Source organism: Temnothorax longispinosus, chromosome 9 (assembly GCF_030848805.1).
Source record: "Temnothorax longispinosus isolate EJ_2023e chromosome 9, Tlon_JGU_v1, whole genome shotgun sequence".
NCBI classification, from domain to species: domain Eukaryota; kingdom Metazoa; phylum Arthropoda; class Insecta; order Hymenoptera; family Formicidae; genus Temnothorax; species Temnothorax longispinosus.
This window is the reverse complement of record NC_092366.1, coordinates 14,395,362-14,421,487: the sequence shown is the minus strand read 5'-3', so window position 1 is coordinate 14,421,487 and position 26,126 is coordinate 14,395,362. Positions and strand designations below refer to the sequence as shown.

The 26,126-nt window shown below is 41.2% G+C and overlaps 2 protein-coding genes across 14 annotated transcripts; one reads left to right on the top strand and one right to left on the bottom strand.

Moving 5' to 3' along the window:
* Positions 1 to 256: 256 nt before the first annotated feature.
* On the top strand, positions 257 to 25,493 carry Dap160 (dynamin associated protein 160). 13 transcript variants are annotated; one of them, XM_071787894.1, is made up of 37 exons: positions 258 to 412; positions 1,038 to 1,231; positions 1,503 to 1,656; positions 1,746 to 1,894; positions 1,954 to 2,094; positions 2,492 to 2,587; positions 3,425 to 3,493; positions 3,769 to 3,930; positions 4,004 to 4,177; positions 4,255 to 4,606; positions 4,705 to 4,918; positions 4,989 to 5,140; positions 5,202 to 5,324; positions 5,403 to 5,541; positions 5,633 to 5,947; positions 6,033 to 6,395; positions 6,486 to 6,652; positions 6,741 to 6,942; positions 7,016 to 7,303; positions 7,487 to 7,582; positions 7,842 to 7,934; positions 8,188 to 8,325; positions 8,401 to 8,527; positions 8,660 to 8,824; positions 13,321 to 13,445; positions 13,835 to 13,941; positions 14,030 to 14,102; positions 14,185 to 14,391; positions 14,460 to 14,543; positions 14,799 to 14,954; positions 15,021 to 15,158; positions 15,257 to 15,497; positions 15,724 to 15,798; positions 16,062 to 16,136; positions 16,772 to 16,945; positions 17,082 to 17,223; positions 25,354 to 25,492. In XM_071787894.1, exons 2-37 carry the CDS (start codon positions 1,210 to 1,212, stop codon positions 25,400 to 25,402), a joined length of 5,547 nt encoding a protein of 1,848 aa, XP_071643995.1. In that variant the 5' UTR covers positions 258 to 412; positions 1,038 to 1,209; the 3' UTR covers positions 25,403 to 25,492. The 13 variants fall into 13 exon arrangements, with proteins under 13 accessions (XP_071643998.1, XP_071643995.1, XP_071643996.1 ...); XM_071787895.1 differs by having other exon boundaries at positions 1,035 to 1,231; XM_071787896.1 differs by lacking the exon at positions 258 to 412 and adding an exon at positions 444 to 689 and having other exon boundaries at positions 1,035 to 1,231; positions 25,357 to 25,493.
* LOC139818882 (uncharacterized) lies at positions 17,838 to 25,337 on the bottom strand. Its single transcript, XM_071787906.1, has 2 exons — positions 23,959 to 25,337; positions 17,838 to 22,167 (listed from the first exon to the last, which is right to left on the bottom strand). The coding sequence occupies exon 2, from the start codon at positions 22,149 to 22,151 to the stop codon at positions 18,141 to 18,143; it is 4,011 nt and encodes a 1,336-aa protein (XP_071644007.1). The 5' UTR covers positions 22,152 to 22,167; positions 23,959 to 25,337; the 3' UTR covers positions 17,838 to 18,140.
* Positions 25,494 to 26,126: the final 633 nt, after the last annotated feature.

Here is a 26,126-nt window from a genome sequence, read left to right as displayed (position 1 = left end):
ATGACCACGATTGGCGCGATTGCGACTCGCAAGTCGTCGATGAGCCACCTTCGCGGCTACGGTCTGAAGTGCGCTCCAGACTCCAGACGGAGCGCTCTAACGTTCGTCGCAATTCGCGAGACGATCGCTCGCGACTGTGCGGCAATTAAATCTCATTCGCAACGTTTGAAGCCGCGCTTCCGGCAACATTCCGTACTCGTCGTTCGAGAGGGTTATCGCCGCCCAAACTTCTCTCTTTCTCTCTCGGGGAACCAAACGATCTTCGCCGCGGATCGCAGGCAGGAATCAGTCTCGGAGGCGGGATATCGATTCTCGCCGAACAGTCCCGAGCGCGGCCGAGCGTTCGTGAAAAGTGACAAGTGACGTGCGCGAGTAGTTGCACACGAAGCGGCCGCGAGCCACCGCGAGCTGGGTGAGTTTGACGGCGGTCAGTGGTGGTCATCTCGTCGCGGATCGCCTCGCTCTCCCCTCGATCGCGCCGAGCTGAGAGAGGCACACACACAGCGACACAGCTCCTCGCGATCCAGATTCTCCCGTCCCTCTTTCCCTCCCGCGCGGGGCGGGAAGATCGATTTCGCCGTTGTTCGATTCGGCACGCGCGCACGCGGCAGAGTATACGGACGCCGCGATTGACAGTTGGATTAACGCGAGGACGTGCAGGCAGGTGGATCGACACCATCGACACCCAGGTAGAGAGACGACACGGCACGGCGGGGTCGTAGGTCGCGCGATGAGGGGCGTTGATGGCGAACGACCGACACAACGGTGGGCGGTGCGCGATTAGCGATTTCGCATTTCGCGACGTGGAAATGGGCCACGCACGCGGATCTCGTTGATTCGGGGAGCGCCCTTCGCATGTCCGCGATAAAGATCACCTATTTTTTTTCTTTCGACGTGCGCGGTCCAGCGTTCGATATTTCGGACAATCCTCCGCCGTTGTACCGAGATTGTTGCCCCGATCGCGAGTAGAAATCGCGCAACTCGATCCCTGATCGGCTGCCTTTGTTTCCCCCTTGACTTGATTTCTTCGTTAGCAGATAAATCCCGTCGCGCGAGGCCGTCGAGGTGAGGATCGATCACCGTGACCTAACCTAAGCTAACCTTGGCGTGAACTATCGCCGCCAAACCGCTCGATCGCGAGAGACGCGAGGTTCTAACGTGATACCGCCTCGAGTACCGAAGCAGCGAACAGCGATCCCCCTACAAAAAATGGTCACCCCCCAGACACCAGGTGAATCTCGCTTATTATTCCCCGCTGTCAGTCGTCTATTAACTATTTTGCGCGTCTATTAATATCAGTTTGTTATCGCTTATGTCATCTGTAGTACACGTTATCACGCTCGATATTTCCTATATTGAGACAGATAATTTATCTCGTAACATTGGCAACTTTTATTAGTATAGACGGACTTGGACAAGAGCTAGACGTGGTGCTTTCGCAAATGAATGATTTTATTACAAATTACGGCACGCTTGTTCTAAATATTGTGTTTGATGCACAGGTATGGACCCCTGGGTGATCCAGCCTAGAGAAAGAATGAGATACCAGGAACAATTTGACTCGTTAAAGCCAATCAATGGAATTGTTACTGGCGAGCAAGCGAAAGGTTTCCTTCTCAGATCTCAACTCCCACCTGCCATTCTTGGACAGATATGGTAAAGATACTACCTTAAGGATGCTGTTTATTGTCCCAAACCTTTATAGGGCTTTCCTAATTCTTTCCTAATCTTTTTGTACGTTACAGGGCATTATCGGATACAGACGCAGATGGGAAGATGGATGTAAATGAGTTCAGTATCGCGTGCAAGTTGATCAATTTGAAACTGCGCGGCTTCGAAATCCCCAAAGTACTGCCACCCGTTCTTATACAGAGTTTAAAGTCTTTCTCAATCGGTAGGTGAATAGAATAGTTTTGTGCGGGAAACATGAAGTTACATCACGAGACATTTTAGGCGACGCTAGTCTGACTGGATTGTCAAATGGTTCCACCGCTCCAAGTAACGTTAGCTCTCTAGTAAATTTAAGCGGACATCAACCGATGGTATCTCAACCTATGGCAAGCGCGATACCCACGGCTGGAAACACCCTTATAGGTATATATCATTAAACGTTGATTCATTTTCGTGTTATTCACTCTCCTCTATCTCTCGATCAATGATTGTCAGCTAGATGCTTGTGTGATATCTCATGAACTAACAGAAAGAAGATCTCGATTTATAAGAGACTTGTAAGAGCGTCTATAAGCACCCAGAGGTACATTCTCCTCTTTCTCACTCAGATATTCGTCGCTTATTAGATTCATTCAGATGTATCAAACATAAATACAGTACCACTAATATCCAACATATATTGTTACAATATCATGTCTGTCAGCCCTATCTGTCATTTTCATGAATTAAATTGGATATATCGCTGTTATTTTGGCCACGAAACATTAATTATCAAACATAATTTATCTGTGTGTTATTCATAATTCATCATACTACACAGCATTACAACAAAATAGACAGAATGTGGCTCCAAGCACACATGCCACAACTCATATACCGTCTAAGCCACCCGCTCGACCCGCGCCACCTTCTGTGGGTATGTTAATCATACTGAATGTTTTGTGTTTTATGAGCCAGTTTGTTTTTTTTTCCTGAAGCAAGCTTCTATTCGATCGCTTGACAGTGTTCTTAGTTTAAAACATTTTCAAACCATTTTATTCCTCAACATTGTTACGTTAATAATATAATGTAAATCAAACTCCTTCTCTCGCTGATGTATGTACACTACACTTTAAATATATTACATAATTTTGGAATGTCTTTATAAATATGTCTGACATAGTTTTATTTATAATATTATTTTATGAGATAATTATGCTTTCCTTAATATACAAGTAAATGCACAGCTTATACTTTTGATGTTGCTCGTTTCAGAAATTTATGTCGCCGCGAAAGCTTTCAAAAGTACATATTAGTCTTTGCTTAAACTAAAAATTTGTTATCTTTTTAGTACTTTTTACTATTTTTTTATTACACGTGTAGGTAGGTGTTGGACTTTGCGATGATAGATTTTTTAGCAAGTATACTACTTATCATGAAAAAACAAATCCATTTGCATCTTGATTATTGTATAGCATTTTAATATTGTTCAACAAAAAGTCAAACTCGGGACAGTTCTCATGCTTAAACATAGAGATAAAAGCGATGGCATTAACAACTTTGGATGTTATTATGTAAATGGAAAGATCGTGATATTATTTTCTAATCGTAGAATTTAAATTTTTATTTGTCGATGATAACTCTTTAGTTATTATCTACTGAGGGGTTTACATTTATGTACCGTTTGTGTACTTGTAATTATATTTGCACTTCTTCATTTTCGACAATTATATATTGTTAATAATAAATTTACACTTTACGCGGCAAAAAAAAGGAGTCGCACCTTCCCTTAATACCACGACCGGTGGTCTCCCACAAAGACCTGCACCACCCACAAATATTGGTATGTTTAAATAAACGTATGTTACCACAAAACCCAATATGTATTGTTTATGGCTAACACAATTACTAGTAAATCTCATTATATCGCTCGATTAATATTGACATGCTATGAAAAAAGAAAGCATTGGCACAATCCTTTTGCTTGTTCTTGTCTTTTTTTTAAATATTTGTCATAATTTACCGAACAGAAATAATGAATGTCGCTTGGATTTAAATAATCGGACATTTACACAACTGTTTTCTGACATACATAATAATCACACGGAATTATTTCAGGGAGTAATTTTGTGGTAGCAACGGGTGGCCCACCACCCAAACCAGCACCACCTTCGTTTCCAAATAGTCCTGTTGCGGGAATCTCGCCAATGAAAATTACGACTTCCGTCGTTGGCTCCTCAGTCATTTCTTCGTCCCCATCTATATCTGCCGCTGGAATAGGTAAAAAAATAAGAATGCGTTAAAATATAAACATAAATTACTTAATTTTATATATTTATTAATTTTTAATTAGGTATTCCATCAGTGGCACCAATCGCCCCTTTAAACACAACTCCTATACCAATGGCTGCCTTTAATATGGCACAATCAATGCCGACGCAGCCGTTAGGCATGGTTAGTGCAGGTATGGTTGCTCCTATGACTGGCATTCCTAGTATGGTACCATCCATTGGATCAATAAATACTGGTATATATATGCAAAACAATATCTCGTGATCGTACTTGCATTTATTACAATATTAATTTTCATTATTTTTTTTCCAGGTACTGGAGTTGCTCCTTCAGTAGCGTTACCGTTAGTGTCCTCGACAACTGCAAATAGCGCGTTAGTCAATGGCGCAATTACACAAACGCCAGTGTCTACGAATACACCTTTGAGTACAACGGCTCGTCCACCAAGTATAGACAGAATAGGCTCTATGGATTCGCAGCACAGCCAGCATTCGGTTGGCTCTCCGCAGTCTACGGAATGGGCGGTGCCGCATCAGACTAAATTAAAGTATACTCAATTATTTAATACTTGGGACAGAACGAGATCGGGCTTTTTATCTGGGCCTCAAGCAAGAAATATCATGGTGCAGTCGCAACTGCCACAACCCATACTCGCTCAAATATGGTATAGTAACAAAATACTACTACAAAATAGCATATGAAACAACATTCTCTATACGTATTGTAGAACAGAAAATAAATTTCCAAAATGTGTGTCAACAGGGCTCTATCTGATATGGATTCGGATGGACGTTTAGGCTCCGAAGAATTTGTGCTTGCAATGCATCTTTGCGATATCGCTAAAGCCGGCGAGACTATACCTACGCCGCTTCCACTAGAACTTATCCCACCTACATTTAGACGGCAACGTCAAAGCAGTTTAACGCTGTCTCAAAATGCAACGGAAAATATTGATCCATTAGCGGGAATGCCACAGGTACGTGTCTAATATAAAAATATCTTTTTGCGCAAAAAGAAACGGAAGAGAAAAAAGTGTCTTTTTCCAGACTTCATTCGAAGATAAACGTAAAGAGAACTTTGAGAAAGGTCAAGCGGAATTAGAACGTAGGCGTAAAGCGCTGTTAGAGATTCAGAGGAAGGAACAGGAAGAACGGGAACGCAAAGAACGGGAGGAGGCAGAGAAACAGGAGAAAATAAGGCAAGTAGGACTGCTCATTAATCAAGCGTAACACAGGAAAAAACTTTGTTTTGTGATACAGACTAGAGCAGGAGAGGCGTAGACAAGCGGAAATCGAAAAGCAAATGCAGAGGCAAAAGGAAATCGAACAAGAGAAGGAAGAACAACGAAAACGCGCGCAAGAACAGAAAGAGGCGGCACGCAAGTAAGTTCATTATACGATATTATTAGATAAATTTGTATCTGTATGGATTTAAAAGCAGCGCTGCTTCGCGACATTTAGGGAAATGGAGAGGCAACGGCAATTGGAGTGGGAACGACAGAAGTCACAAGAATTGCAAGCGCAGAGGCAAAAAGAGCAGGACGTTCTTCTCAAGTTAAAAGCGAGGAATCAGACCTTGACCATCGAACTTGGAACACTTGTAAGTATATTAAAAAGATATATACTTCAAATAATTGATCCAGATAATACTTCAATGAGCAAACCTTATATTGCCTTTCCTGACTTTTTAGAACGACAAAGTGAAGGAATTGTCACAAAAGATTTGTGACACTCGGGTAGGAGTGTCAGGTGTCAAAACGACTATCGATGGTATGAGAACAACGAGGGACACGCAGTTACAAGAAATGGCCGCGTTAAAGAATAAACTTCGGGAACAAAATCAAAGATTACTCGCGCTGACTCAAGAGAAAGCACGTATCGAGGCGAGAAATAAAATTAATGCGGCGCAAGATGCAGCCGGACAAGAGGCTATTAAAATGGCCTTCGACAATAAACAAATTACTCTTAAGCAGATGAAAGATAAAATAGCAGATTTACAACAGCAGGTATGCTCCTGACATTTGTCAATTGCATAAATGGACTTTAACTTCAGCGATATCAATATTCTACTTTCTAATTTGTATTTTTCAGATTGATTCTAAAATGTCCGATATTGAAAATAATAACGCTCAGCTCGAGGATATTAAGACCCAAATAAAGAATCTAGTGACAGATTGTAAACAGCTCTATGTCACTTTTGATGAGAAGAAGCAGAAAGTAATCGAACTTCGGTCAGGTAGCAATGCCTCAGCTGCTGACTTTGCCACATCTGCATGGGGAGATAGTGGTTGGGGAGAGCCACCCACTAGTGACACAGCTTGGCCTGTCAACGAAACTACTGAGAGCTCAATAAATGAAGCTGCCGTTGTGGGCGTCCGCAAATACAGAGCCCTTTACGAATTCGTAGCGCGAAATCAAGACGAAATATCGTTTCAACCTGGTGATATTATATTGGTAAATACAATAAATGCAATAGAATTGCCATTATTAAAAAGAAAATTGATTCAATAAGTGAATAGTTAATATAATATAACGTGCTATTAGGTACCACCTGTGCAAAATGCTGAACCAGGATGGATGGCGGGAGAAATTCGTGGTCACACTGGTTGGTTTCCCGAATCTTATGTGGAACCGGTGGATACTGGTACAGTTGATTTGGACAACGAACGTACTTTCATACAACAAGACAGTCTAGAGAAGAGAACGTTAGAGTTAGTTGTTTTCATTTTTGATGATAATATCAAGAGTGTATCATTCCATATATCACCAAGTGTTGGCCTTTTTATTGTGATTGTGCAGAGGAATAGCAGAAGTTCCCGAGAACGTATCCGATGCGGGATCATTAGGGGGAGAAGCCCCGATAGTAGAGGCTATTATACCTACTTTAGGATTAGGTACATGTTGTAACATACAAGCTATCGCTTTGTTTCCTTACCGACCTACTATGGAACAACATCTTACTTTTGAAAAAGGAGAAACTATCAATGTTTCTGAGCAGCAGGTTACTATTATATTTATTATATGAAAGATAACGCATATATACATACGTTTTCTAAAGCATCTATTTTATTCAGGACGACTGGTGGTACGGTTCAGCCAGCACTGGAAATAAGGGTTGGTTCCCCAAGTCGTACGTGAAAGAAATAATCGCAAGCAGTAAAGACACCGTGGTTGAAGGTCTCAATGAATATTACGTTGCCCTTTATCGATACGATTCGACCGAAACCGGCGATCTCAATTTTAATCAAGGGGAAGTTATATTGGTTACGAAAAAAGAAGGCGAATGGTGGACCGGTTGTGTAGGGAACAAAAGTGGAATCTTTCCTTCTAATTACGTAGAGAAGTGCGACGCTCCCAATCAGGTACATTAGAAATGTCTTGCATTTCATCTTGGCTAATTTTTAATTATTAATTTATTCGAAAGTTGAAGATAATTAATTGCTTGCTTTGACAACTATTTTTTTCTGTTTTCTTTTTTTGTCAATTCAAAAATTTTGGATTAACAAAGCTTGTTTGAAAGTTTCTAACACGGGTTTGTGTGTTAGGGTGCGCCTTTGTCTACTAACGTTCAGTCCACTGATGTTGCTGCAACCGCGGGTGCTAAGAGTGAAACTGATACTCCGGCGACCGCAGCATCGCAAGTGCGTATTCGTAATTGTTTATTTCAAATTGTTTGCAATTGCGTTTGCAATTGTATCTCACATTTAACTGTACGTGTTGAAATGCTAATGTTATTAATCCATTTATCCGTTATTGATATTGGACAATAAGACAAAGACACCTTATTGTAGTTACTTCACTTATTCTGTACTCAATAATTTAATAACTCGTAGAATAAGTAAAGGAGCGTGTTATTACAATTAAATACGACAAACTATAAAGCGTGCTTCTATTTCGTAGGTAGAGAAAACGGCGGAGCAGTTAGAAGATGAAAGAGCAGCTGCTGAGGATAGAGCGGAATTACCAGACTTTACTGCTATGGCCGCTCAGCAGGTAAAAGCAAAAACTTCTAATGTACTCACAATTTGACCTTTTTCTATTATAAGAGTGTAATTGCTTACTGCTTTTTTGTGCTTCCGACATTCCGATAATGCAGTATTATAAGGTATTTTTGATCATATTAATACATCCATTTTTATCGTTATTATATTTTATATAAAACTTTTTTTTTATTTTTCAATATATGGAATTGTTTCAATATATCGAAAAGCTAATTTTACTTAAGAGAAAAATCTTTTTTTCACAGAGAGGAAGGAAACCAGAAATTGTTCAAGTTATTGCGCCCTATCAAGCAACAAGTGCAGAACAGTTAGATTTGCAAAGAGGACAATTAATAATGATTCGTAAAAAGACTGACAGCGGTTGGTGGGAAGGAGAGCTTCAGGTAGAAAGAATACAAATTTCTTTTTTATCTTAACTATCATACTGTTAAGTAATAACTAGCGCATTGTTTATTTAGGCACGCGGTAAAAAGAGGCAAGTTGGTTGGTTCCCAGCAACTTATGTTAAACCCTTAACCAGTAGTAGTAACAGAAGTACACCTGTCTCCCAAGGATATCAAGATTCTCCAACGGATCCAAATATTGGTAAATAAATTCTGCAATTTATTTATTATCTTACAATTTTTTCAAAACTATACTTATATGTTTAGATTAAATTCTAATTCTTAGAACAATCTACTCGGGCTAAAATTATAGCATAAGTGTTTTCTTTTATAGAACGTGTTATGGCTCTGTATCCCTACCAAGCACAAAATGAGGATGAATTAAGCTTCGAGAAAGGTGACGTTATATCAGTACTCGCTAAGGAAGAAGCATCATGGTGGAGAGGCGAATTGAACGGCGTATCCGGCGTCTTTCCGAGCAACTACGTATCACCTATGTGTAAGTATTCCTTTCGTACGTGATTGCCGAAATTTAATCCTAGAATCACCTTAAGCTTTTTAACCTCACAAGTACAGTGTGAACAGAGAAAATTATGTAACGCTAACTTATATTAAATTTCCACACGTACTGACTGCACGCGTATAAACATTAGAGAGAGTGATTGAACCAACTAATAGATTATAAAATAAAAATTATAAAAATGCAAAATATATAACTTCTGGCTACAGATAGGCGGACGATCGTCAGGTGTAACAAGTTCCAATTAAAACGACTATTTATTTATTGTATCTTTTATCATTGTTGTTGTTGTTTTCATTATCAACACTATTGCCATTATTATTTCTATCATCATCAACACCACCATCGTTGTCATCATAGTTATTATTATTATTATGTTATTATTATATTATTTTATTATAGTTAGGCTTTACCTTCACTTATTCTGTACTTCATCATTTTATAACTCGTAGAATAAGTAAAGATGGAGCGTGCTATTGCAATTATTATCAAATATACTTAATGTTAGCATTATATTATAAGTTAATAGCTTGTAAGACAGTAAAGTTGAAAGTATGTAGCGTATTTCCTGCATCTTCTAGATTAATATATATTGTTGTAAATGGAGCGTTAGCAGAGAGAAAGAGAAAGCATTTTTTATAAGCTCAATGTAGATTAATATATCGAAGAATATATTTTCTCCATCAGTTATATACCTTGTCTGAGTTAATGATATCATTGGAAAGCTCTTTTTTTTTGTAATGTAAGTATTTGTGTAAAAGTGATGCGTTTGGTTGTCCTCAAACAAAGCCCGCTTGCACTTTTTAATAATTGACATTATTCTCATTCTTCTAATGCATATGCGTTGTGTATGGCACTGGTTATTGGTATATCAAAAGCATAAAGAGATCGTTCACACACTTATCGCCTGTGGTTGACATTACATTAGAAATAGAAATAGAAACGGATGCGACAGATTATTCTCAGTTTACGAAACAGCTTGCGTGTCTGCCTTGCATGTCTACCCATTCGTTCGTCCGTCCGTCTCTCCGTCAGAGGTAGCCGTTTCCTTGATATTACGATTAACAATTAACAGTTAACAATTGTGATAGATGTAACCTGCGATTTTATTACTCGTATATAATATGTAGATTATTGTAGATTGTAATTAATCTGTATGAACGCGGTCTTTAAAGATCCTACAGTGGCTGTTATATTTTCCCAAATAGAACAAAACTGACAAGAACGTTTTCTGAATAGAATTCTTGTTCGTTTAATAAATTTCGAATTCGCTGTTTTTTTTGTGCGTTTAATTGCAAATTTTTTAATCCGGAAAGCCTTATAAGAAAGAAATAGGAATTTTTATTTAGCAAAACACTTTGTATAATTCTATGCTTCTATGATTCTCTCGAACGACAATTTTAATATGTTAAAATTAGAAGAGATGCTTTGAAGAGAACAGCTGCCTCAGTTTTTTTTATTCTTAGTCTATAATTCGCGCATTTTGTAATCTCCTTTTTATTAATTATATCTTTCGCTTTTGCTTAACACGCAGCATAAAGGGTAGCCGAGCAGCAGAACAGCATTGCTGGTTTAAATTAAAAGCACCTGAAGTGTAATAAGAACAATAGCAGCTCCTACATTCGGCACGGCGTGCTACGACAACAGAAGTCTCATCGTTGGAGACACTGTGCATGAAAAAAAGAAAGAAAAGCAAAAAAGTGAGCAAAGAAAGACAGAGAAAGGGGAATAAGAAGGGAAAGGAGTGTATGTGTGTGCGTGTTTGTGCGAGAGAGAGAGAGAGGGGGGGGGGTAAATCGAAAAAGAAAAAATTAATATGAGAAGGGCAGGGAGAAAGACTCAGGGTTGGCTCTTCGTCTCTATAAATATAGCCTCTACCTATACATATTATACAAGCCTTTCCCTCTGGTGCGGGGTTGCACTCATTCTTTCATTAATGTTATCATTCGAATTGTTAACATGGGTCACGACATTTTAGCTTTTAACCGTTTTACATCTTCAAACGAATTTCCATCCGAATACTATGTTCGTTGCATAAAAATAATGCGCGCATGTACCAAGTCCAATCGTTTCATTAGTGTTACGACCACCTGATCTGCACCAACACCAAAGGTCTACCTCAGTTCTCTATCTATGCTGACGTACAATTAAGAAACAATAATATTAAATTCTTAGCTTATTCACGTTAGAAATATTTAACATTACGTCATGGTACGAATACTATTGTTACTTAATGTTTAAGTGATTTGTTAAGTTCATGTTGGATGCATACTGCATCCCGTGATGATGTCCACGTTCATGTGCGGATTAACGTATGTTCAGCTCGATTTTACGTTTAAGAGGTTTATTTTAAGGAACTTGGTCTATAAAAATATATCAAATTGTGTAAGTGAAAAATGCTTTTCGAAAAAGGAAGAAGCAAGTTTTTAGGATAGCGTCCTTGTCTCTTCTTGCTTCGGAACATTTTGGTGGTCGATCAAAATTTCGAGTATTTAATTCGATCGTCCCTTAGAAGTTAAGGTTCATCACTGTGTTTCTGTTATTTCCTTCGTCTGTAGTGTAATACCTGCGTTGATCACAGTTGTGTGAAATAGAAATAGTCGTTAGAAAAGCAACGATAGTTGCGTTACGTTTTGTCTTTTGTCAACATTACTATATGGTACGCATCGCGGGCCGTTAGAAATCACGGCGTTGTCTCACCCTGAGGCCTAGAAAATGTGTGACGATCTCACGATTGAGCAGCCGGTGATTAGCTGCGACGATCGAAAGCGATATAAGAGGAGAAGGAGCCCAGAAATGTCCCAAAAGTGTACACAGTTTCATTCGACGCCTGACATTGCGCGCGGCTTCTTACGTCTAGTGAAAGAAATTAGCGAATTGTGCAAAGGTATTCTGTTTATTCGCATAGAAATTTCACGGGAAGAGAAGTCAAGTAAAGCAAAGCGATACACGACTTAATTGCTCATTGTAGATTCGGCATAATTTCCAATAATTGTTCAATTTTTAGTGCTTCTATCTCGCACGAGTAACGAGTACTTTATTTGCTGTAAATAACTAAAGAGATTAAGGGTAATGTGCTCCTTCTTCACAGCCTTTTACGATAGAGCCTAAATAAATTAGCACTCGTACGTGAACAATAATTGCCGAGGATCACTAATAATGAGCTATAAGTAAACGATAGTGTTGACCACGTGATTCAGTGAGTAATGTTATTGTAAATCAGTTTTTTCATCGAATCGCATTCCTATATGTGTGTTAATCGACTGACTGTTCATTTCCTGGATCGTAATCGACAGTCAACGTCTTTATTCGTGTAATGTATTGTACTATTATCCCGTTAACATACAGTGCTTCGTTACAAAGAATTTATTATATTAAAAGATATATTCAAATGTTTATTGTTTCCGAGAAAAGAAAAAAGAAGATCCTTGAGAACCCTATTAGAGCCTACATTTTGCACCGAGTTCAGCGTACACGCAATTATGAAGCTTTGATACAACATTGACAATTTAACGTTCGATGAACATTTTTACGAATGTTCGCAAAAGTATGATCGGTCTTGGCTTCCTTAGAGACTCCCTTGAGGCTCCAATCATAAGGTCGTTTAGAAAAACGAAGATGATACAGCTAATTCGGCGAGAAATCAAGCGCACAACGTATTTATTTATTGCTATTGCGAGAACTTTTACGCGTTCTATGTAATCCTCCACGACAGAAGCGAGTAAATACGTTATGTCACAGTGGCAATAATTGTGTGCTTAATAATTAGGTATTCCAGACAACCAGTCCAGCGTAACGTTATTCAGATGGTGACGCGGCGGGATTGTCTAAAGCAAGTTGTGCAACTGGTTACCCTTAGTCGATGTAGCCGTGTAGTGCGTTATACTCCTAAGATTGTTACTATTTGCAAGTTGTTTGTTTATTCTAATATCGAACCTCATCTGAAGTCTCACAATAGGATACGGTGTAATCTGGCGTGTAGTGGAGAATGTTGTAAGAGAGTATGAACAATTCTGTGTGACTATACGAATCTTGTTCACACTTTATATACATATATATATATATATATATATATATATATAGAAATATTATATTGTGTTTCCACACACATATGTACGCCGATGTTCTTATACATATGTAAACATATCCATATGTGCATACACGGATACGTTCGCATCTCACCGCTGATCGAAATAAAATATCTGTCTGTTGTAAAATTATTTTTGCGAATCGTGTTTTACTCGGTATTATTGCTCATAATGCATTTTTTTATCGACATTGTCTCAACATATATTTTCTCTCTTTTTCGCAATGTACTTCCAATGGGATACGAAATACTTTTATCAAAATATTACGTTTATTATTTCTGAGAATGAGAATCAGTGTTCCCGCTTTAGATAATACAAGTTAAAAAGAACATTTAATGACGATTTTACGCGGAAGAAACATCTTTTTTGTATATATTTTATGTGTAGCGAATGAATTGATGCTCGATACAACGATATGTCACGATTCCATGGAGAGAAAACGCCAGGAACACATTAAAGAGCTAATCGTGACTGAGCAAGCTTACATAGAAGACATGAGATTAGTACATGAGGTATTCCTTTTCGTTTTCTTCTTTGAATTCTAGTCTAGAATGACGTATGGTTCTCTCTCCTTTCATCCAAGGATTCTTTATGTCAATTTGGAGTACTTTCCCGCCGAGAAGTGGCGTCTGTTGAAAAGTTATTCCTTTATTAGTGCAAATAAGTGACTTTGGAAATTAGATATTGCCAATCACATATGCACAACGAAATCTTATTTTTAAATTTTAAGCTTCAAAAAGATTTTAATTCGAATCTTAACGTCACGCATGTATTCAAGAGATGAAAGACGACTAAAGAAAACGCGCGACTCCAAATTGATTAGAAGATCGATGAAAATGAAAGGAGATTCGGGGAATCTGGTATGACAGATATATTTATATAAGTATATTGCACATTTTAGGTGTTTGAGAAACCGTTAATCGAAAGTTTAGTCCTAAGTATCGATGAGATAGAGAGGATATTTATCAATACGAGAGATATTATCGCATGTAACGATAACTTCTTGAGGTAACCAGAATTCATTAGTATATTATGACAGAGTATACTTTCTATCGATGTCAAAATCACTGAAGAAACACGAGTGAATTTCTTGCAGGACTTTGAGGATACGAAGGGATAACAGCTATAACGGCGTAATACGAATGATCGGCGATGTATTATGTGAAAATGTAAGTGCAATTTTAAATGTGCGACACAGAAACATCTTGGTTATTGAAATCTGTCTACATACAATTTATGTATTTTGCACAGATACCTAGGATGTCACCTTATATAAGATTTTGCAGCAGCCAATTACCCGCTGCGACGTATATGCAGCGTTTGACGGAAACTTCGCCGGAATTCGTTAAGGTCGCGCAGGTATGTCAGCAAGATCCGCGGACGAAGGGGATGCCACTAAGCTCGTTTTTAATTAAGCCGATGCAAAGGATAACGAGGTATCCGCTCATCATCAAGAAGGTATTCGCTTTTATCTGCAGATAATTGTAGTCGCATATGCCGTAATATATGTAATATGGTAATTATAGATTTTAGATTACACGCCAGTCGATCATCCTGATAGACAGTATCTGCAAGAAGCACTGGCCAAAGCCACGGAGTTTTGTACTCAGGTAAAAATAATATCGGTATATAAAGCAAAGTAACATAGGCCTAGTTTACACCGATCTCTTGATACGCGTATCAAATAGTATATTTGAGCTGATCAGCCAATAATTAAACTAATTTACTAGTTATATTTACTATTTAATACGCGTATCAAGTAATCACAGTGTAAACTAGGCTTATATATATCGTAATATATCTTAGTACACAGGAGAATAGAATAATTTACGGATTTGTGTTATCTAATATTGTACATCACGTAGGTAAACGAAAGCATTGGGGAAAAAGAAAATTCTGACAGATTGGAATGGCTGCAAACTCATGTTATATGTGACGGCCTTGAAGAGCAGCTTGTCTTTAATTCCATGACGAATTCCGTAGGACTGCGAAAACTGTTACATTTCGGTATACTTCATAAGGTAACTATCTCTTCAGGGATTCTCCAGACCTGTGTGCCACATGATTCTACTGCTGTTTTGTTACAGTCAAAAAGTGGTAAAGAGCTCGTCAGCTTCCTCACGAATGACTTTCTACTGTTCGTTCAACCATTGAAATTTTCCTTAAATTGTCAACAATTTTCGTTCGAACGTAACGAGCATCAGAAGTTCAAGATGTACAGAAAAGTATGTATTCGAACTTTAGAGAGGAATATTTTTATAAGTCAAATAGTTTCTCATGATTACAATGCCGTTATCAAAAAGTTGACTTTTTTCTTTCGTAGCCAATATTTCTCAATGAATTGTCTTTGTCTGGAGAAAGCGATGGAACCAGTAGCCTGAGCGGAAGTGATGCAGCGGACAATTCTTTGAGAACTTTAACAATAAGACTGAAAGATCAAAAGAAGCCGATAATATTATTAGCATCGTCTGCGAATGAATGTTTAATGTGGTCGAAACGAATTGTGGAAGCACGCAAAAAGTTTCTGGAGAATGAGCAGAATTGCCTGCAAAGACAGCGGTCAAGTGAGTAACCATTACGATAATTAATCAGGCATTGAACCTATCGAACATCGTGTATTCGTACTTCTGTAAATTGCTTTCCGACGCGATTTATAAGCATATAATGTTTGTACATTATTAGTACATACCCATACACATTGACGTCGAGCTTGTACGTTTGCATAAATAATTGAGCTATTTAATAAATTCAATATTCAATAATAACTACTCACTTTATGTGGGTGAACAGAACAGGCGAAATTTGGAGCGTGCGGCAGAATTCTCGTCACTGTGCTCGAAGGTTTCAACTTAAAAGCTCCATCCGGTAAGGATTCAATGGTTTAGGTTGCTTGTTATTGCACCTTGTCTTTCTCAGTGTAGCTTGATATGCTTTTTAACGCTTTATGCTTAATGCTTCTGCAATTTCAAGGTTGTGTCAAAACAGTGTGTATAGTAATTTTGTGTCTATCGGACGAGAAACATGTGTGCGTTAGTGAAAAATCAAGCCAGAAAACATTTGTATCAGTTCTAAGATTACAATTGCATGCCACGCTTTACTATTAACAGAAACCTGCCATGGTGTTGTAGTTCGCAGGAGACTTCCACAAGGTAGACTGGTGCTAGCAGTTGTCGAGGCTGAAAATCTTGCCATTGGCAGGAAAGGTAAAGTATCGAGATCCTGTATTTTATAAAACAGTTCTAAACAACTGTAGTTGTATTTCATGTGGAATGGTGACTCGTTTGATTGATTTTTATTGCACTTGCTGATTTTGATAATTTTCACGTGTTTCTACTGCACAGTTTCCTTCTCTATTTCGATTATTTTCCATGCTGTAAGTTAAACTCGTTATTCATATGTCTCTGGTACGACTTAATTATAAAAGACAATAATGTTCTTCACACGATATATTAATTTAAAATTAAGTGCTTTGGCGAATAAAAAAATTGGAAGAGAGCGTAATTGCATGACAAAAAGTTATTTCAAAAGGGATATTAACTATGAGAAACAATTATTAAAATATATCAATTTTACAACAAGGAAGATTAAGCTTTTAAGTTGAAAAATCTGTGGACAAGGGTAAGTATACTATGTTTGGGAGGACTTAAGTTTAGCTGAAAAATCTGTGGACAAGGGTAAGTACTATGTTTGGGAGAACTTTTGAAGACTATGCAATTGTTGCACAAAAGCAAAGTTACTAACGCTTGAAAGGAAAAAAAAATATATTTTTGTACGTTAGAATTGTTGTTTATGATGATAGACTACTTATATGCATATACAAGCGTTTTTTCTTTTCTAGGGAAGTGTAATGCATTCTGCAAAGTGTCCATGGGTTCTCAAGAAGAAAGAACGGGTGTCGTATCCGGAAGTGATTGCCCTTTGTGGGATGCTTCAATGCAATTCCAAGTAAAAGATCTGCTCGAGGATACTCTTTGCATCACTGTGTTCGACAAAGGATACTATAGTCCTGATGGTAAGTCTTTGGTACAATCTTCATTATGGAAATTGAATAATTTTATGAGTACAATATTTTACACGAGATTAATAATTAATCTTCTAATCGCTTAATTGTAACTTTTTTAATGTCCGCGATATTGTTGTTAATGCAGAGTTCCTTGGTCGCGCTGAGATCAGAGTGGCCGATATAATGAGAGACAGTAAAAATTCTTGTGGGCCAATTCAGAAAAGGATCAACTTGCATGAAGTCGAAAGCGGTGACGTTGTTCTCAAGCTTGACCTACGACTGTTTGGGTAAGACGTGTGGTGCAAGAACTTCTAATCTAAAAGTATGCATTTAAGTAAAAATTTTATATAAGACTTATATAAGACTGTATGATGAAGTATACAATAGAAAAGATCATAAGAGAAAAAATGCCAAAAATTAATTTTTCCTATCTCCTTTCCTTTTAAAAAATTCTGAATAATTTTCAGATAATTTAATCTTTCATACGTTTGCATGAGAAATATCTTTACATAAAAAAATAGTAAATATATAATATAATATGATTTGACCAAAAGTATTACAAAATTTCGCGATATAATAATATAAATATAAGTAAGAAATTACGGTGAAGTACAAAGTTTAATTTTTGGATTTTTTCAATGGGAATACCTAATGAATATAATACACAATTGCACAAAACACATTACAAAAGTATTGCTCGTGAAAAACTTATATTAATATTATTAATATTTATTGTTATTTTTATTCAACGTTTTGATACTTTCGATACGTTCATCCTTAGCGATACGTGCATCAATATTTTCTACATATTTCAATACTTGACTACTAATGTTAACGCTGCTACAAGACAGATATTAACAAATGCTAGTCATTTAATTGCAATAAATTAAATATTATTTTATATCGCGACGTTCTTACATATTAATAATACATTATAAGCGGAGTGAAAATGGAGTAGGTACAGTCTTCTACCGTTCGAGTTGGCTCTACTACGATACTACGAAGCATCTTTTCATCGAGCAGCGCGCAGAGACATTCGCTCTTCATTCTCTTTGCTACGCGCGTACGTTTCGTTTTCGCTTTCGTCTACATATTACGTTTTCGTTTACATATACGCGAGAAGAGTAGTAATAAGTAAGAGCGAAATGTCCGAGAGCAAGACTCAAGAGAAAAGAAGCAAAGTGTCCGGGTGTCTTTTACAAGTTTATCCTTTATCAGGTACAGGCAGCAATTCCTTGGCGTGCCTGGGCATGTTTATCTCGGTGTCCGCATCAGCGACGTCGTGACGCTCCACATCCTCCGTAGGAAATTCGTAGAGCGGCTTGAAACCACCGAAGAGCTGCGGCTTAAAATTATCGGGGTCGAACTCGTTCCTCTCGGTCTGCGTATCGTTCTCCGAGTCGGCAGATTTCGCCTCGTCGCCGTCGCTGTCCGACTTCCTCTCCGCTGCCGCGGGTGGCTCGACGACGCTCCAGCCATTCTTGCTCGGCGTCTCGGCGCTTATACTGGCGACGAAAGGAGCCATGAAGTTTTGCGGCGCCGGTGCCGAGCTGGAAGAGCTGGACGGCTGTTGCGAAGGCAGTAGCACCGTCTGCTTCGCGTCGACGTTTGCGGCAGCGTCGTCGTCATCGAGAATCTCGTCGAGACGATGTGCCGGATACGGTGCGTGCGTCGGCGTGTAAACATAAGCGATCGGCGTCGAGGTCGACGTCGACGCGGCTGACGTCGAGCTCGACGACGACGACGACGTCGCGATCGACGCCGTGCGATGCAACGTCACGGAGATCGCTGCCTCGTTCTTCTTTCGATACGGCAGGAAGTCCTGCAAGTACGGGATTACGTTCACCGCGTCGTTCTTCTCGTTCTCCCGCTCGTTCGCGATGGCAGCGGAAGCTTGCTGCTGCTGCTGTTGCTGCCGCTGCTCGTTGGGTATCAGCACGGGCGTCTCCTTCACGCCGACGGGAAAGACGGACGACAGATCGGGTCGTTCTAGCGGATACGGAAAGTCCAGGGCGATCGGTCTGCCGTTGTAGACGCTGTGCGTGTCGTCCGGTTCGTTCTGAAGCAGCGTGTCGGGTGGTAGCGGTCGCTGAGGGCCCCGCGTACCCACGACGACGCTGCCGTCCTTCTCGTTAGAATCGTCCGGATGTATGTTGACCGCGGTGTTGACCGGATACACGACGTACACAGGTTGCTCCGGTATTTCCGATGGATCATGATTATCCGATTTTCTGCGCTCCGCTTCGTGCGTCAGCACGGGTTGCGCCTCGTCACCCTCGTCACCCTCATCGCTGAATTCGCCGTGATGCTGTATCATCTGCAAGGTCGCGACGCGCGGCGGATCCGCCGTTCTGCGCTTCGGGAACAGCGGCGGTCTCGGCGGGGTCATCGGCGGTTCCTCTGGATATCTTTCCCCGCCTTCGACCTCGCGTTCGTCCACGACTTCACTTTTGCCGCGATCCTCCTTCCTGTTTTCGCCGCCCTCGCCGTCACCGTTGCCGGGAGCGAGCAATCTGTTCGATGGCGCGTTCTCCTCCGGGCCGCCCCGCGATACGAACGGTACCCCGGACGGGGGACGGAGCCTTCGTATCGTCGGTTCCGTCTCGTGAGGTAGGACTACGCTGTCCACTTTTGAGGTCGGCGTGAAGGCCAGTCTGACCGCGTGGATCGGCGGCGGCGGTGGATTCAGGCGCTGAAGGTACGAGGGTGGCGGCGGCGGCAGAGGCCTCCGCGACGGATGAGCCGGCAACGGTTGTCTGATTCTCGTGGACATGCCTTGCCCGGCTGGCATCGTCCCTATTATATCCGGCCCGCGATGACCGTGCGACGCTTTCGCATTAGGACGGAACTGCGGCAGGATGTTGGGCAGCTTCGTGTCCGGCGAGTACGGACGTTTCCTTATTCCCGCGTCTAACGGGGACACCGGCAACCCCGAGGGTGGCTTGATACGCGGCGGCAAGGGTAATCTCGATACGGGCGGCCTCGAGTGATTCGGCCTCGACGTATCGTGCTGATGATGATAGTAATAGGACGGCGGTCTAGGACTTTCCGCGGGCGGCACCAGGTCCTCGGCGAGTTGCGGCAGATCTCCGACGACGTCGTCTTGGGTGGCGTTGAGCCTCGTTTTATTCGTCGCCGTCAACGTCGTCTTGGGTGGCAATTCGTGAATGCTGCCGTCAGCCTCGTTTATGATCACGACGTGCTCTTCCGTCAATACGTTCTTCTTCGTTTCGTCATCTGGAAAAATGATATAGCCGGCATCCTTTTCCTTGTTTAGATTCTTCGTATCGTGAACTACCGTGCTTGTGGCAGCGACAAGGGGACTCTGAGGTCTCGTCAGGTCGAGCTGCTCGTTGCTGTTCTTCAGAGGGCTGGAATTGGGCGGCCACTTCTGCGTAACGCGATCGAGATTCGATTCGGTAACGGAAACCGGCAAATGCTCGTGTTTCACTTCCTTCGTGGGCTCGTGTGGATCGTTGCGGAGCGGCCAGAACAGAGCGTCGGTCTCGGACGAGCCGTAAGGATTCTCCCCAACGGCTGTCCCGACCGAGTAATAACCGCCGTCGACGTTCTGGCGATTTCCTAGGACGAAGGACACGGTATCCTGATCCGGTGGTATCACGATATTACTCGTGCTCTCCACCGCAACTCCCGGTCCTATCCAGTCTGGTTCCTTGATTACCGGGTTCGGTCTATATCCGTGACTGTCGTAACGCTCCGTAACGCCCTGTCTTCTGTCGTTGTTCAAAGACGAAGGGTGTTGCGACATTGTTGGAAATTGCAACGGTTTGTTCGCGGGCACGTCTTCTTGAGACGACGTGGGCAGCGTCGAAGATACGGGTCGTGAAGGCGCGACTGTCGACGTCGTGGTTTCCGCTGACGACGCCGTAACCGTCGTGGTGGTGCTCGCAGCCGTCGTTGTCCTGGAAGTGGTCGTAGACGGTGCCGACGTAACATCCTCCTTTAAGAAATCGCCGAATAAAAAGTAATCGTTCTCCTCGCCGTCACCGTCGCCCTCACCGTCCGACTCGTAAGCGTCATAAGAATCTTTATATTCTTCGTTTTGCGGCGACGGTCTCGTCTCGGGTCTCGCGTGGGACAGCACGAGATTGTTGAGATTCGGTTGGTCCTTGTAACGAGTGACGACCGGCGTCTTCTCCGTCGCCCCGTCGCTCGCAGGCCGCGCCGGAACGTCGCTTCGATTTCGATGAGATCCCGCGTGGCTGGTAGCGTGCAGCTTCTCTATCGGCAGAAGATTCTTCTCGTTTTCCGTCTCCGTACGGTCGATCGGGTGAAACGTGACCGGGGTACTGGACGGCTTCCGCGTGGTTACAGCGGGTGCCTTGGTTGAGGTAGAAAGCACGATGCGCGACGAATTCGTCGTGATCGGCGGCGCGGAAGTCGTAGTCGTTAACGGACGGCTCGTGGTGCTCGTCCACTTCGCTTTAAGATCGTCGACAATCGTCGTTCTGTACGTGCTCGTTTTCGTTACCGGCGGGTACGGGCTCTTGACGGGAAGCACGTACATATCGCTCTCCGGATGATGAGGCCTGTGATTGTACGTGCTGTAGCTGTTGGCGCCACTCTGCACCTTCGTATTCGCGTACGAGCTCGAGATCAACGGGTACTTATCGTTCCCGTATTTGTCCGAGGAATAATGGACGGGCAGGTTCAGGAAGTCGTGAAAGTTAGGCGTATGCGTGTTGATCTCGTTCGGCCTGACGTCGTGGCCGTCCTTGCTCCTTATTCTTTCCTGTCCCGCGTTCTCCTCGCCGCTCTCATTCTCGTCTCCGTAGTCATCGCCGTCTTCACTCTCTTTATCCCCTCGCTCGCGATAACGACCGGTATAGTTGAGAGCTTTAACAGGCGGTGCTTTCGCAAAGTCGATCTTACCGGTTATCGGGTCCTTCTCCAGGGAGAACGGCTTGCCGCCGTTGAAGGCGAAAGGATACGGGATATGGTAACGTGGAGCGTCCCCGTCGTCGCCGGTTGAGGCCTCAGCGGGATCGCCAGCGGCAGTGGCAACGGTGCTCTCCGCCGCGACGAGATCCAGGTCAAGGTCGTCCAGACGTATCTTCCGTCTCGACGTGGAGGAGCTCTCGAGCTTGCCGGATCGGCTCTTTGATCCGGCATTGTTATCCAGATGACCGCCCATTAGATACTCGCCCGACACGCATGCCAGAAGGGCGAGGAATGTCCATAGGCGTCTCCGCATCTCTCACATATGATGCCTGGAAATTATCGCTTATGATCAATCCAGGGGCATCATAAATCTGTATCTTAGAGGTAAAGAATCGTATCTTCATTTTTTGTAAAAACGGATTAATACTTATTAAAAAATAAAATTTTTTAATATAACAGGAGCTTGAATTGTATAATGATAAAGAGTCTTATGTCTATTATTACAGTTCCTAAGATGTTTAGAACAGAATGTTTAGAAAAAGTCATATTGAAAATGTTCACAGCGTGCCTTAATTTTGGTACAGCGTGTTATACTATTAAACATGTCAGTTAAATTACTTTATTAAAAACTCAATAAATCAATTTGATGCTTTTATTTTATATCTAGAAAAAATACACCACTTCCCTATTTAATACTCTACTTTGAACTCTGTTTTCTCTAAATTCATAATAATGAAGATACCATTCTTTACGTCTAAGGTACAAAAATAGTTTACAATGCAATCTGTACAATGCAATATTTGGCTTTCCTTTTCATGAATTCTTTTTCTCACACCAGCATTCTGCATTTGTTCCAGTATTTACGTGATAGTTCTTATCTCAATTTCAAATGCGGGTGTCGCGTTTTGCACAGCGAAAGAAATGCATTAAAAAGAAGGCAACATATGACCCACATCCAGTAAAATTAAACATAGCGGCATAATTAAATCTATTTGTAACGCACATACACGTCTATCTATGCAAGATCACAATTAGATAAGCTTATCAGATACGTTGTGATAATTCCGGAAATATTACTGTAAACGCGTCATCTTACGCTGTAACGTAGCATGCCAAATGAGATACTAATTATAAATGTAAGGCCGTTACTCCAAACAAGTTCCGTTCGACCGAAGCCGATCGTGAGTGGCATAAATAGATAACAATATGTACGCGCAGTTTTTGAGAGGATCTGTCTTCGGGATAAATGCAAATTCGCAACCTAGAAATTCCGATAAATTCCTTGTAACGTATAGACTATATTACGTCAAGTGGAATTCCGTTTCAATGTATAACGGGTTTTCAGCAAGCCTCTCTCCTCCACGTCTTCCGGCATCGTCTCTTTCTTTTGTCTTTCTACACGCTTCCCGCACGGATCTGTTTTAACGTTTCCTCCGAGTTGTCCTACGGCTTTGATAATCCTATATCTGACTTTAATATCCAGGTCGAATAACGTTGCGCGGTGACATGTATATTCGCCCGTTAAAATCGTCTAACGCCGCTCACCATTCATAACACGGGCCGTAACGTCCGTGGTCGTGACCCGGTGTCTCGGTATTTCCTGACACGGTGAATGGGACGCGGCCAGGTGATGTTGGTCAGTATGACCCACTTTGTTCCCCGCTTCAGGGGGGATCCTGCCCCCGAATTGTGTAATTTCAATTTCGCACGCGGTGTGCTTGATGGCGAATCACGGTTTTACGCGCGCAATCATTTTGCCCTGGATTGGGATGCTGCATCCTCTCTGGCTTGTTCGCGAAGGATGTATAATAACGTTCGTGCAAATCTCGAGGATGCCAATTGGTACCTTCTTTTTCTTAAATGATAGATCTCGCTGTTCCATACTTATGCAATCCGATGACCCTTAAGGATTTTAATTTTAATCCAGACAGAGAATTGTCACATCAATTATTTGTCAACATATTATAATTAATTACAGGTTCTAATAGTTTCGCGTTGAATTCAATCGTTGGACCTAGCCACCTGACGAACTTACCGAACACATCGCATCGAAAAGCGTTTTATTATTAATTGTGTAAATATGACGAATAATTTTTTGCAAAACAAGCATTCTGTTATACCTCGATTATGTGGAGAAACAGTGACGCGCCGACAGATCGAGGCCTCCCTTCGGCTCCACGCGATTCCTGGTGCTCTTGCGATTATTTACTGATCCATCCACACACGATTTTCCATGTAACACATTTAATCCGAATGTCAGTAATCGCGTATAACAGTTTCGTGCTAGTCCCCGACGACGGAAAAACGTTTCTTCTGCGAACGCAATCGGTGCGCGTCGAGGACAAAAAAATCAGAGCCGCGGGAAACTGGCAGGAAACCCCTGACTGGTAACCCTGGAAGAAGGTCGTATAACGACTGAACAGCCTTGTCGTCAGGACGGTAGGAGCGAAGATGAAGAGGTGGCAAGAGGACATGCGGTGGAGGAATCGAAATGACCCGAAGAGTAGGAGAACGCCGCGGCCGCGCGTCCGCGAAGCGAGGAAGAAACGAGGAAGCGGATGATTACAGAGTGGCGATAGCTAAAACCCGGCTTGGTGTCCAATAAGATAAAAGGATAACGGAAATCTGCATTTATTTGTAAAAGACGGATGTCGCGCGAAGACGGCACAACGCGAATGGATGGATCTTCGTTCAAAATACACTTTCCATCAAACGTTTTTTTTTTTACAGAACTTCGCCTTTGTGATGTTAAAAGCTATATAAATCGTACACGAACCGTCATTAGTAGTAATATAATAATTGTCAATCTGAAGAATTCTGCTGCAGGCAGATATAAATCTGTATAAAAATAACGCGTGAGGAAAATATTTTAATTAAAAAATTATTTAAAAGTATAATGTAACATATAAAATATAATATGATATAAAAATATAATATAATTATTTTATCAAAGTGTGAAAGTCAAACGGCCAATTTTTGAGCAACGACAAAGGATATGTTAATTTAAATAAAAACTGATTTATTAGAAACAATAGATATTAAGTTAACGTTTACTTAGGCTTCTTCAGAACCTAATAAGAACAAATCTGATAAAATTACATGTAAAAAATTAAAAAGATGAATAGATGTCATAAATAAATAAAAAATAGTATAATAATCTCATAATAAAATGGTTAAATACAATAATACATAAACGGAACAACAATCGCATGGATGAAAAAACTATGGTTCATGGTCGGACTCAAGTTCAAAAGTTTAATAATCGAAAAATGAGACAGTATATAGTTTCTCTATCAAATCTTATTATTACGAGATTACTATTCAATTTCTGATTTATTTTTTACATCTATTCATCTTTTTAATTTTTTTACATGTAATTTTATTATATTTGTTCTCATTGCGTTCTGAAGAAGACTAAGTAAGTCGAAACGTTAACTTGATACCTATTCGGGCGGAAAAACGCAATATTGCTTTGTATAACGACATTTTTTGAATTAATGATAATTGGTTTTCAGCAGTTTTCAACAGCGACGAGGGAAATCCTCTCCAATGAAGAAGACGTAAGAAGGGCGTGCACGCCACCGAGTTCTTGCGATCGCGTTGCCGCTAATATTACCGTAACGAGATATAACGTACAGCGTGAGGTATACGGACATCATCGTGTAGGTGTTGCTACATCCGCTCACGCTGTTGCTGTTGCTGCTGTCGAAGGATACAGAGTCTCCAGGGGCGGAGAAACGGTACGTAGAACAGTTAGACGACGACCTACATCGAGCGGAGTGCCTCGCAGCGGCCGGCGTACCAGTTTCTTCGACCTTGCACCACAACCAGGCGCCACAAACGATCTTCTAAAATTTTACGAGACCCGGGGAGGGAATGATTCGCTCATATCTTCCGGAGAGCAGCGAATTCGATCTGTCGTCGATTGTTAGAAATTAACGGCGATCTTACCTCCGCGAAAACTCGAGTCATGATGCGTCAAACGTAGAGATCGCAGGTTGATTTTCGTTTGACGCGTCTTAGGATTTTCCCACGATATCGATGGCAAGTCTGCAATGAAACGTAGCGCGATATTACGAAGTAAGCTTACAGAGTTTATCTTTTTCAAATTTCGTCGCATCGTCGCGCGAAACGCGACACGGCGCGTCGATTTGCTAAACGCGCGCGATAACGACGCAACAATAATACGCGTGCGTCTGGATTTAATCTACAAAATTTGTCTTTGCTGCGCATGTCAAAGAAAACAGTCATTGACCTCGTCAATGACGAGTAGTCATTATTCCCGAGG